Source organism: Oryctolagus cuniculus, chromosome 4 (assembly GCF_964237555.1).
Source record: "Oryctolagus cuniculus chromosome 4, mOryCun1.1, whole genome shotgun sequence".
NCBI classification, from domain to species: Eukaryota; Metazoa; Chordata; class Mammalia; order Lagomorpha; family Leporidae; genus Oryctolagus; species Oryctolagus cuniculus.
Window position 1 is genome coordinate 68,911,070 of NC_091435.1, and position 13,757 is coordinate 68,924,826.

General features: G+C 38.4%; 1 protein-coding gene across 2 annotated transcripts in view; it reads right to left on the reverse strand.

The window, feature by feature from the left end:
• The window catches only part of LOC100348666 (cell surface glycoprotein CD200 receptor 2), a 62,350-nt gene extending 54,584 nt beyond the window's left edge, over positions 1-7,766 (reverse strand). Inside the window, exon 1 of one of the 2 annotated variants that reach the window (XM_008266942.4) lies at positions 7,521-7,766. In XM_008266942.4, the coding sequence (XP_008265164.1) occupies positions 7,521-7,584 (64 nt within the window). In that variant the 5' untranslated portion in view covers positions 7,585-7,766. The remainder of the gene's footprint in view (positions 1-7,520) is intronic. The other variant, XM_070072114.1, reaches the window with a different exon arrangement.
• Positions 7,767-13,757: the final 5,991 nt, after the last annotated feature.

A 13,757-nucleotide genomic window follows, 5' to 3' on the forward strand; every position in this document is an offset into this window, starting at 1 on the left:
CAGCAGCGCATGGAACCTTCTCTAGGATTGATCACATACTAGGCCATAAAGCAAGTCTCAGCAAATTTAAAAGAATTAGAATCATACCATGCAGCTTCTCAGACCACAGCGGGATGAAGCTGGAAATTAGCAACTCAGGAAACCCCAGAAAGTATGCAAACACATGGAGACTGAACAACATGCTCCTGAATGAACACTGGGTCATTCAAGAAATCAAAAGAGAAATCAAAAACTTTCTGGAAGTAAATGAAGACAACAACACAACATATCAAAACTTATGGGATACAGCAAAAGCAGTATTGAGAGGCAAATTTATAGCAATAGGTGCCTATATCAAGAAATTGGAAAGGCACCAAATAAATGAGCTTTCAGCGCACCTCAAGGACCTAGAAAAACTGCAGCAAACCAAACCCAAATCTAGTAGGAGAAGAGAAATAATTAAAACCAGAGAAGAAATTAACAGGATTGAATCCAAAAAAACATTACAAAAAATCAGCCAAGCGAGAAGCTGGTTTTTTGAAAAAATAAACAAAATTGACACCCCATTGGCCCAACTAACTAAAAAAAGAAGAGAAAAGACCCAAATCAACAAAATCAGAGATGAAAAAGGAAACGTAACAACAGACACCACAGAAATAAAAAGAATCATCAGAAATTACTACAAGGACCTGTATGCCAGCAAACAGGAAAACCTATCAGAAATGGATAGATTCCTGGACACATGCAATCTACCAAAATTGAACCATGAAGACATCGAAAACCTAAATAGACCCATAACTCTGACAGAAATTGAAACAGTAATAAAGGCCCTCCCAACAAAGAAAAGCCCAGGACCAGATGGATTCACTGCTGAATTCTACCAGACATTTAAAGAAGAACTAATCCCATTTCTTCTCAAACTATTCAGAACAATCGAAGAAGAGGGAATCCTCCCAAATTCTTTCTATGAAGCCAGCATCACCTTAATCCCTAAGCCAGAGAAACATGCAGCACTGAAAGAAAATTACAGACCAATATCCCTGATGAACATAGATGCAAAAATCCTCAATAAAATTCTGGCCAACAGAATACAACAACACATCAGGAAAATCATCCACCCAGACCAAGTGGGATTCATCCCTGGTATGCAGGGATGGTTCAACATTCGCAAATCAATCAATGTGATTCACCACATTAACAGACTGCAGAAGAAAAACCATATGATTATCTCAATTGATGCAGAGAAAGCATTTGATAAAATTCAACACCCTTTCATGATGAAAACTAAGCAAATTGGGTATAGAAGGAACATTCCTCAATATAATCAAAGCAATTTATAAAAAACCCACAGCCAGCATCCTATTGAATGGGGAAAAGTTGGAAGCATTTCCACTGAAATCTGGCACCAGGCAGGGATGCCCACTCTCACCACTGCTATTTAACATAGTTCTGGAAGTTTTAGCCAGAGCCATCAGACAAGAAAAAGAAATCAAAGGAATACAAATCAAGAAGGAAGAAGTCAAACTATCCCTCTTTGCAGACGATATGATTCTGTACTTAGAGGATCCAAAGAACTCTACTAAGAGACTATTGGAACTCATAGAGGAGTTTGGCAAAGTGGCAGGATATAAAATCAATGCACAAAAATCAACAGCCTTTGTATACACAAGTAATGCCATGACTGAGAAAGAACTGCTAAGATCAATCCCATTCACAATAGCTACAAAAACAATCAAATACCTTGGAATAAACTTAACCAAGGACGTTAAAGATCTCTACGATGAAAATTACAAAACCTTAAAGAAAGAAATAGAAGAGGATACCAAAAAATGGAAAAATCTTCCATGCTCATGGATTGGAAGAATCAACATCATCAAAATGTCCATTCTCCCAAAAGCAATTTATAGATTCAATGCAATCCCAATCAAGATACCAAAGACATTCTTCGCAGATCTAGAAAAAATGATGCTGAAATTCATATGGAGGCACAAGAGACCTCGAATAGCTAAAGCAATCTTGTACAACAAAAACAAAGCCAGAGGCATCACAATACCAGATTTCAGGACATACTACAGGGCAGTTGTAATCAAAACAGCATGGTACTGGTATAGAAACAGATGGATAGACCAATGGAACAGAATTGAAACACCAGAAATCAATCCAAACATCTACAGCCAACTTATATTTGATCAAGGATCTAAAACTAATTCCTGGAGCAAGGACAGTCTATTCAATACATGGTGCTGGGAAAACTGGATTTCCACGTGCAGAAGCATGAAGCAAGACCCCTACCTTACACCTTACACAAAAATCCACTCAACGTGGATTAAAGACCTAAATCTACGACCTGACACCATCAAGTTACTAGAGAACATTGGAGAAACCCTTCAAGATATTGGCACAGGCAAAGAATTTCTGGAAAAGACCCGGGAGGCACAGACAGTCAAAGCCAAAATCAACCATTGGGATTGCATCAAATTGAGAAGTTTCTGTACTGCAAAAGAAACAGTCAGGAGAGTGAAGAGACAACCAACAGAATGGGAAAAAATATTTGCAAACTATGCAACAGATAAAGGGTTAATAACCAGAATCTACAAAGAGATCAAGAAACTCCACAAAAACAAAACCAACAACCCACTTAAGAGATGGGCCAAGGACTTCAATAGACATTTTTCAAAAGAGGAAATCCAAATGGCCAACAGGCACATGAAAAAATGTTCAAGGTCACTAGCAATCAGGGAAATGCAAATCAAAACCACAATGAGGTTTCACCTCACCCCGGTTAGAATGGCTCACATACAGAAATCTACCAACAACAGATGCTGGCGAGGATGTGGGGAAAAAGGGACACTAACCCACTGTTGGTGGGAATGCAAACTGGTCAAGCCACTATGGAAATCAGTCTGGAGATTCCTCAGAAACCTGAATATAACCCTACCGTTCGACCCAGCCATCCCACTCCTTGGAATTTACCCAAAGGAGTTTAAATTGATAAAGAAAAAAGCGGTCTGCACCCTAATGTTTATTGCAGCACAATTCACAATAGCCAAGACCTGGAACCAACCTAAATGCCCATCAATGGTAGACTGGATAAAGAAATTATGGGATATGTATTCTTTAGAATACTATACCGCAGTAAGAAACAACGAAATCCAGTCATTTGCAACAAAATGGAGGAATCTGGAACACATCATGCTGAGTGAAGTAAGCCAGTCCCAAAGGGACAAATACCATATGTTCTCCCTGATCGGTGACAACTGACTGAACACCAAAAAGGAAACCTCCTGAAGTGAAATGGACACTATGAGAAATGGTGACTTGATCAGCATAGCCCTGACTGCTAATGGACAACTTAATACATTATCCCTCATAGTATTTTTTTTTTGTCTGTTCTACTTAATATGACTGGTTTAATTCTGTAATTATCACACAGTTATTCTTAAGTGTTGAAAATTAACTGAAATGTGATCCCTGTTAAACATAAAAGTGGGAATAAGAGAGGGAAGAGATGTATAATTTGGGGCATGCTCGGGCTGACTTGCCCCAGTTGGTAGAGTTGGAAACATACCAGGGGATTCCAATTCAATCCCATCAAGGTGGCATGTGCCAATGCCATCTCACTATTCCAAGTGATCAATTTCAGTTCACAATTGATCATAATGAAAGGACTAAGAGTCAAAGGGAGCACATAAACAAGTCTAGTATCTGCTAACACTAACCGATAGAATAAATAAAGGGGAGAGTGATCCAACATGGGAAGTGAGATACTCAGCAGACTCATAGAATGGCGGATGTCCTAAATAGCACTCTGGCCTCAGAATCAGCCCTAAAGGCACTCGGATGTGGCTGAAAAGCCCATGAGAGTATTTCAGGCATGGAAAGCCAAGACACTCTGGCAAAAAGATCTCTGTGAGTGAGATCCCAGTGGAAAGAACAGGTCTTCAAAGAGGGAGGTGCCTTTCTCTGAAGGGAGGAGAGAACTTCCACTTTGACTATGACCTTGTCTAAACAAGATAAGAGTCGGAGAACTCAAGGGGCTTCCATAGCCTTGGAAACTCATGACTGGTGCATAGGGAGATTACTGATGCCATAAACAGGAGTGTCAATTTGTAAAGTCAACAACAGGAGTCACTGTGCACTTACTCCTCATGTAGGATCTCTGTCCTTAATGTGCTGTACACTGAGGCTTAATGCTATAACGAGTACTCAAACAGTATATTTCACTTTGTGTTTCTATGGGGGTGCAAACGATTGAAATCTTTACTTAATGTACACTAAACTGATCTTCTGTAAAAAAAAAAAAAAAAGAAATTATCAATTCCCAACTTGACTCTCACTGGGATTAAACACGACAATAGGTCTGATCTGATTTCATCATCATTTAAAAAAAATCATCTATTATTTTTCACTTTATGTTTCTGTGTGGGAACAAACTGTTGAAATCCTTACTTAAGGTATACTAAGCTGATCTTCTGTATACTAAGATAATCGAAAATGAATCTTGATGTGAATGGAAGGGGAGAGGGAGTGGGAAAGGGGAGGGTGGTGGGTGGGAGGGACGGTATGGGGGGGAAAGCCATTGTAACCCATGAGTCGTACTTTGGAAATTTATATTCATTGAATAAAAGATAAAAAAAAAAGTTTCAAGGACTGTCACAATTTCATTTTTTATTTGAGGAAATACGCTGTTAATGGCGTGAATAATCTTGGTGCTTTCATCTAGATTTTAAACATTTTGAAGTAAAGGAAAATATGCACTGATATTTTAACTTTCGAAGAAAAATGTATTTTCTTCCACATATATCAGTCTACATAGAATGATGATTTTCTACACAATACAAGTAAAGAATGAAGTTCAGGACCAGCACTGTAACAGAGTGGGTTAAAGCCCTGGCCTGAGGCGCCAGCATCCCATATGGGCGTTGGTTCTAGTCTCCGCTGCTCCACTTCCAATCTAGCTCTCTGCTATGGCCTGGGAAAGCAGTGGAAGATGGCTCAACTCCTTGGGCCCCTGCACCTGCATTGGAGACCCGGAAGAAGCTCCTGGCTCCGGGCTTTGGACTGGCGCAGCTCTGACCATTGCGGCCAATTGGGGAATGAACCATTGGATGGAAGACCTCTCTCTCTCTCTCTCTCTCTCTCTCTCTGCCTCTCCTCTCTCTGTTAACTCTTTCAAATAAAAATAAATAAATCTTTAAAAAAAAAGAAGAAGAAGAAGAAGAAGAAGAATGAAGTTCTACCCACATTTCTATAATATACTTTCTCTCCCAATCATATAATGGTTATTTCACTACCATGTTCCTTAATTTGCCCTTTCTCCTTCCGTCACTACTTTTTAAAAAAAATTTTATTTGTTACACAAGTTTCATGTATTTCATAAACATTTAGGAACATGATACTTTCTACCCTGCTCTCCCTCCCACCCACACTCCAAACTACTTCCTCCTCCCTCTCCTATTCCCACTCTTAATTTTTACAAAGATCTATTTTCACTTCACTTAATGATCATAAGTTCAACCCTAAACTAAGGAAAGAGTTCAATAAATACTATGAAGAAAAAAACACTGTTTCTCAGCAGAAGAAACAAGGGCTATAAACAGTCATGTAATCTCAAAATATCCATTTCACTCCAATACATTACATTTCAAGTACTCTATTAGTTTTCAAATGACTTTACTTCAAATTCTTTGAGAAAGAACTCTCTCTACTTCTCACCACCAATCCTTAAACTTACTTTGGTCATCTTAGCCTTCTTTCCCTATTAAAATGAAAGTCTCTCTCCCTACTAAAATCCCATTCCTTCACTTGTACTCTAGCCCCTGTATCTTCTTCTCAAAGATTTTCTCACTAAGTTAATAAACAGCAATCTTAAAGAAGACAAAAACCCAGTGAAACACTCCTTTTTAGGGAATCACTGACCTTGAAGTTCATGGAAATGACAAGAAGAATGGTTCCTCTTTGTAGAATATTTATAGAACTTCCACATTTTTAAAAATTTCAACTCAAAGTAGATTAGGGAATTGGAAAGTGATTCTATTTTCTTATTTGCTATTTTTACACAATTGAGGTTTATATGGAAGAAGAAAATAAGAATGAAAACTTTTTAATAAATTATTGTGCAACTGTTTAGAAATTTTTCTCATAAACAAGTGTTTAATCTTATCAAATATGCAAGTAGATCATATGAATTTTCTCCTTTAAATAGGTAATGAGGTCAATTGCCACATTTTTTTATTAAGCTTTCTTTAATTACAGCTTTGTACTGCCATCTGTTTCCTGCCCAAGCTGTATCACATCTAAATATTTCTTCAGTTTTTTTCATGAGTGAGTCAAAAAATCACCTATTCACTTTCTTTTGAGTTCAGCCTAGATGTTCCTCCCTCTCTCCTATTAATTTCTTTCAGCTTTTTCTCATCCTTTATTCACTTCTATCTTTTCTCTCTGAAAACTAATTCTCTTCTTTTGTAACTAGAACTATCATAGAAATGTGTACACTTCTTTGAAATCATTGCAAGGATGGATTCAAAGGTTTGCTTTTGGCTGTCTAAACCTGCTTTGACTTAGCAGATCCATTTATATTCTGCTTGTTTATGCTTTCAGGTAAGATTTCATTTGTATAAAAAGCTCTAATGGAAGATAGAAATCATTGCCTTAGATTTATTTGCCATTTTATACGATATGTTTTATAAGATAAATAGTCCTATATCTCTTGACCCTCAGCTTTGGATACAGATTGTACCATAAATTTTTTCAATCTATTTAAAATTTTAAATACCCAAATAAAAATAGAGTTTCCTTCTCAAACCTCAATGCTAAAAATCCTAGCATTTGGAGCAATATCAAATTTTAAAGGAGAAGGGCTGGAGCTGTGGTGTAGCGGGTAGAGCTGCTACCTGCAGTTCTGTTATCCCATATGGATGCCAGTTCAAGTCTTGCCTGCTCCACTTCTGATCCAGCTCTCTGCTATGGCCTGGGGAAGCAGTAGAAGATAGCCCAAGGACCCCCTGCACCATGTGGGAGACCTGGAAGAATCTCCTGACCTCTGGCTTCAGATAGCCCCAGCCCTGGTCATTGCAGTCTTTTGGCGAGTGAACCTGTGGATGGAAGAATTCTCTCTCTTTCTGCCTCTGCCTCTATAACTTTCCCCTTTAAATAAATAAATAAAACTTTTAAAATATTTTAAAGGAGACCAAAAATAAATATGCCTCACAAACATTAAGATCCAAAAAATAAGAACGCAAATAAGACAATAAAATTACATGCCAAAACAGTGGAGATCATTTGGTCAGGTCACAGAAGTTAAGTTTCACTCCAACCCTAAGCCATAGTATTACCATGGGCTCGATCATCAGCTAGTCAGTGTACCATTGGTATAATGGAAATCAGGTATTTTGCTGATAAAGCACACATTTATCACTGCTACTATTCAAATAAAAAAAAAAACAACCTTTGAGGGAATCAAGCGTATCCATGTTACTATGGAAAGACAGCTTCATTTGCTGCTAAAAAAAAAAAAAAAAATGCCACCGCTTCAGACTTACCAAGCACTATGATAATAATGAAGGTCAGTACCCTCAGAGCTGAAGTCTTCTGAGAAGTATGCATCTGGAGTGGTTTTCTGCCTCCACTGAAATCCACTGGAACTCAGTCAGTGGACTCAGTGACTGTGTCTCTCTGGGTCACTTTTGTTTACTCTAAGTTCAAAAAGGTTGAATGTTTCTTGGTCATTTGTGTATCTTTATCCTCATCTCTATTCTATATGGTTCTGGTTGATTAGTCACTGAGAGGAAATGTCAGTGAGTTCTGCTGAGTGATTAAGAGGAAGAAAAAAGCCAATGCTGACTACTCATTGGCTCTCCAAAAAGCACAGATATACCAAGAAAAATTACACAACAAGTTTTGTAAAAGGTGGTACTTTTGAAAGCATAAATTGCACATGATAAAATGCACAAAATTTAAGTGTACAGCTTGATGATTTTTGCATATATATTTATATGTGCTTTCATATAATCACTTCCAAGGCCAAGGTATACATCATTTTCATTTCTCAAAGTTTCCTTCAAGTTCCTTCTTGACTCGTTTGGCCAGTTTTTGGACTGAAGTGAAATTCTGTGCATACTTCACTTTAATACTATCCATTGGTTCTTATTAATGTAATATAATTTATTCATTTATTTCCCTGTGGCTTTTGGATTTTTTCAGTTTGGGGCTAACATAAATAACATTTTCATAAGCATTTTTGTTTTGTGCATCTTTTGGCCTGCAAATGCCTTCATTTCTGGGATCTATACCCAGGAATGAAATTAATGGGTCATAGGAAAGTCATGTATGTGATTTTGATAAATACTCCCAGTCTTGGGTTGTACTGTAGCCCCCTCCCCAAATTCACATGGTCAAGTTTTATCTCCCAGTACCTCAGAATATGACCTTATTTGGACATAAGATTATTGAAGATATAATTACAAAGGGTAACAGCAAACTGGAGTTGTAGGGATAGACAAGTTACCAGAGTTCCTTGCGCATTGGCTAATTTTGAATCACTTCACATTATTTGGGGCATCGTTGTCTTTGGAGCTGTTCCAAGTTGTCTAAATCTTGGCCTTGACACAATTAGCAATAGTTAGGAAACTGGCTGGGTATGTTCTTAAGTGAACTGCTCAAAAAGCGGAACTGACCAGCCTCTAGTCAGAACCTCAAAAGTGGGTCTAAAAAACATTATTTTAAAATTAAAAACTATAATAAAATCAACATATTGATTTTCACATTAGTTTAAAGTTTTATTATTTGTGATATTTTGGAGGTCCAAATTATAGAGGAAACTTTTTATCAGGTATTCTATATATCACCTTAAATAATATATAAAATATTTTTATTATGAGAGTAAAAAAGAGGAAAACAAATAGGGATATAAGGAGTCCTTGTCAGCTGATCCATATCTAAGTTTACTATTAAATGGCATTAGTCAATAAAATAGATCTGGGAATTCCAGGATCTTTGATAGTACAGTTTGGCACATGTTGCCTTGGTCTTACCCCTAAGGGCAAAGCTAAAAACTTGTCATGGGACTCCAAATCCCATTAAGTTGGCAGGTACCAATGCCATCTTACTAGTTAAAATGATCAGTTTAAGTGTATAACTGATCATAAAGATAGGAATAAGTGTCAAAGTGATCACATAAATAAGACCAAGTGTCTGCTAATAATAATAGATAGAATTAAAAAGGAGAGTATGGTCCAATACAGGAAGCAGGCCACACAGCAGACTCATAGAATGACAAATTCCCTAAACAGCACTCTGGCCTTGGATTCAGCCCTTCAGGAATTCAGCTCTGGCTGAAAATCTCAGGAGAGCATTTCAGGCATGGAAAGCCAAGACACTCTCACAAAAAAATGACCTACAGGAAAGATCTTTGTGAGTGAGATCCAGGTGGAAAGAAGGAGCCATCAAAGAAGGAGGTACCTTTCTCTGAAGGGAGGAGAGAACTTCCACTTTGACTGTGGCCCTGTCTAAATAATGTCGGAGTTTGTGGACTCAAGAGGCTTCCATAGCCTTAGCAGCTCATGGCAAGAGCCTCGGGTGATCACAGATGTCATAAAGAAGAGTGTCAATTGTTAAATAAACAACAGGAGTCACTGCACTTGCTCCCCATGTAGGACCTCTGTCCTTAATGTGTTGTACTCTGAGAATTAATGGTAAACCTAATCTTCCAACAGTACTTTATACTTTGTGTGTTTGTGGGTGCAAACTGTTCAAATCTTTACTTAGTATAGAGTTTGTCTTCTGTATATAAAGATAATTAAAAATGAATCTAGATGAAGAATGGGAGGGAGAGGGAGTAGGAGGTGAAATGGGAGTGGGGTGGGAGGGTGGATATGGGGAGAAGAACTGCTATAATCCAAAAGCTGTACCTATGAAACATATTTATTAAATAAAGGTTTTCTATAAAAGAGTATTTTATAAGCATGAGTTATATTTTTATGATAATAATTCAAGGTGGCAGTTCCAGCACTTGGGGGGTATGAACTGAGAGTTCAGTGAAGTATTTGTATAGGTTAATGGTATTTTCTTGTAACCAAGGGGAAGAGGTTGTTGTGGTCATGGTCAGAGATGTGGGGCAGGAGGTTATTGTGTAAAACGAGGGCACAGTAGAAGTTGCAAGAGTGTGGGAAGTTCTCTCTCCAGAGGACCTAAGAGTGGGTCTTAATCTGTTCCCTGAGGAAATCAATAATCCCTATTATTAGAATGGCACAGATTGTAAGGAGTACAGGGATGTGTATTTTGCAAGAAAGCAAAGAATATACCAATATCAGGGGCTAAGAAAACAGCAAATTTGAGTAATTAAATACAAGAGTCTCCACTATCAAAGCATGACTTAGAAACTTAAGCCCCAGTGTGGCAGTACTGGTTGGTAGGACCTAATGGAAGGATTTAGCTCCTGAGGACTCCACTCTTATGGATTAATAAGGAGTTGAGGCTGTACATTTGATCTCTTGCTCCCTGCTCCCTCTTGGCCTGTCTTTGCCCTGGATTTTGGGATAATGCAACATAAAGGCCCTCACCAGATGAAACCTCTCAATATTCAGCATCCCAGCCTCCAGAATCATTAGTTAAATGACTGTTTTCTTTGTAAAGTTTCCAGTCTCTTGAACTCAGTTACAACCTGCAGAAAATTTGTCCAATTTTCAGGACTTAGCCCATGACCATTGCTGGAGCAAGGGCCTCAGTTGTCCCAGGTTGAAGCTATTTCTGGAGCAGAGGATAAGTTCAATGTCAAAGCTTTGGGCTGGGGAAACAACCAGCCATCTGAAATATGAAACTGGGGTATGCTTTTCAAGCAGATACCCACTCTAGTTAATATGGGTCTTGATCTTGTGGCTGTATGACATTATTATAACAAGGCTGAGCACTTTATAGAATTTGAAAGTCAAGGGTATCTATTGATGCAAAATTAACAAAGATTATGTGAGCATCCATGAAAGTTCCATAATGCACCAAAGCATCAGAATGGACGAGCACAATTATAACCTCAATTAGGGGAGAAGGAACAAATCTAAAACTCCAAATAGTCCTAGGCATTGGGTGATGAGATGAGTTTTGCTCCAAATAAGTTTGAAATCATACTGCCTAATTCAGGTGTATGCAGTTGATAGACTATCAGGTTGTTTGCTAATTAAAACATATATGGTTGAGACTAGAGCTCCATACTGTGGACAAATCATAATTTACCCAATTAGTATGAACTGTTTGCCTCAGTTGTCAGATTGGTTTGTGACATGTAAACCAATGAGGTTTTCAGGCTAGAGTTTCCATCAGCCAAACTCAATGGCATGCAGGCCTCAGCATTTTTCGTCTTTGATTGAAACATAGCTTACTTGGAAGGTTTGAGCATCTGCACTGCAAATCTGCACAAAGCACCAGACCAGCAGTAACAAGTGCAAGTCAGCAGAAAGCTGAGACTGCACTTGAAAGACTTTCGCTGTCTGATGTTGATTTTTTTCAGTGTGTTTTATTACCAAGGATGCATGGTCTGGTTTTATGATTATGAGATAGGGCATTGATTTTATTATTGTATACGAATGTGATTTTTATTTACTATGTGGAGTTTTTTATCTCTTGTCTTGGAAATCCAAACTGTGGAAATGACCTTGAGGAACTAATTTCAATTTCCTGGAAGATATTAAAGAAAAAGCTCAGATTAATTAACCTCCATCTGTGATCTGAATATTGAGGAAGTTTTTTGAGAGGTTGAAATTCAGATTTAAATGGGTTACATTATTAGATGATTTCATATATGATGAGTCATTGTATAGTAGGAGGTGAGCTATTTCCCCATTAAGTACAGAAAAAGGTAATGGGAAAGAGTTTTTTCAACTAGTGTGAGGTATGAGTTGGCCAAGGGGTCTTGGATTAAAAGAGACTAAGGTCTGATACAAGATATCGACCCAGCTGGGGGTTGTTAGACTGGACTTTAAAAAAGGAATTATTTGAGGAATTATTATAACTCAGATTAAATAGGCTGCCTCAGATCTAGTAGAGTGATGACAGTTTTACTGATTGCCCTTCCTATGAGCTCAACATTGTACATTTGAAAGTGAAATATATGTCTTGATCATCATTAGTAATGTTTGGAACTCTGGAAGAGATAAAGAGTATCCCAAAGAGGCCTTATATTGTGTTTTAATTTATGTAAATATACGTGTGGTTTTGATTTACATTTTGGATTCTGTGAGACAGGAGATTCCCAAAGTTCTTTACCCTGAATAGAATAACTCTTATGCAGTGGTCCCAAAGCTTGTAAAAATGTTCCTGTGAAGCGAGTTGGGGACCATGACATCCAGAACAAAGATGACTGTCCAAAGTTTGTGCGATTGTGCTGACCCCTGGATCTCATCTTGTGTCAAGACATCCTGGGTAATGAATGGAAAGCAACCCATTCCACTGAGCTCCATCATCTTCCATGGTGACAGTGACATCCATATAGTCTAGAAGCTCTCATTGCTATTCACTCAGTCACTCTCAAGGGACTCACTAGGTAGCCAAAGGGACTTGGGGAGGGGTGACCTCCTCCAGCACCATGGCATTTGGCAAAAGACTGAAGACTGGAAAACCACTACTTCCTTCAGGAGAAATATTTCAGGGGGCCCAGGTTTGACACCATTGTATATCAAAAAGATCTGTTGGCATATCAGTCTTATGGTATTCTGCCTGAGTGCCCCAAAGCATGAAGGGCCACTGTATTGGTTGGGTCACATGTGACAGCCTCTATTTCCAGGAGAATCCAGTAAATGCTAAACAACTTTTGCTCTGATGAGACCTAAAGAGTGTGTATTTTGCCTCCGAGCTCACGGACAACAATGGACTCATAGAGAGGATGTTGTCTCTGCCGTGAGTGAGTCTCTGAGGTCATGAATGGGAAGTCCAGTTTATTTTAATTTAGACCAATGTTAAAGCCTCTTTATAGGGGGCAGGTGCCATTAAAAATGAACTTAGTTCTAAGCAGCAGCCTTGGGGATATTAAGCAAAACTGGTAAATGAGGGGTATGTTGCTTCCAGAACCTCCAAAGGACTAGAAGATATTGGACTTGTGTAAAATAAAACTCCCTGGAAAAGGATGTCATTAGTATGTCATGCTTGTGCCCCCAGAGGAAGGCAGATGCAGTTAAATTTTCACCTGTTGTGGTTTTCAGTTGCTGTCCATCAATACTGCATAGTACAAAACTTCTAGACTGACAAGAAATGTGGCCAGCAGGAGGGTAGTTGGTGGCCTGCTTCACAGTCAACCTCTCCTTCTGAGGCCTCCCAGTCTAACCATCAGGGATTGGGGCTCAGACTTAGACAGCCAGACCAGCCTCTCCTTGTGACAGCACAATTAGCTTCTGCTATGCACTGTTAGCATCTACTGGATATTCATAGGTTGAAGCTCTAATCCTTAGTGTGATAGTACTTGGAGACGGGGACTTTGGAAGGTAATTCGATCATGAGTGATGCCTTCATGGAATGGTTAGTGCCCTTTAATAAAACCTCTTTGGTACCTACTGATAGGTATCACACTTGGGTATGACACTGATTTATATTTTCATGATGGTAGTTATATTTTTATTTCTAAAGTAGCACTTCCTTGGACGTTTATTCCAGGGGAGATCTGACAGTGATTAATTCTTTTAGTTTTTGCTTGTCATGGAAAAGTCTTAATTTCTCCTTTTCTTTGGAAGGACAGTTTTGCCAGGTAGAGTATCCTTGACCTGCATTTTTCTTTTTCTTTCAGGACTTTGGATAGT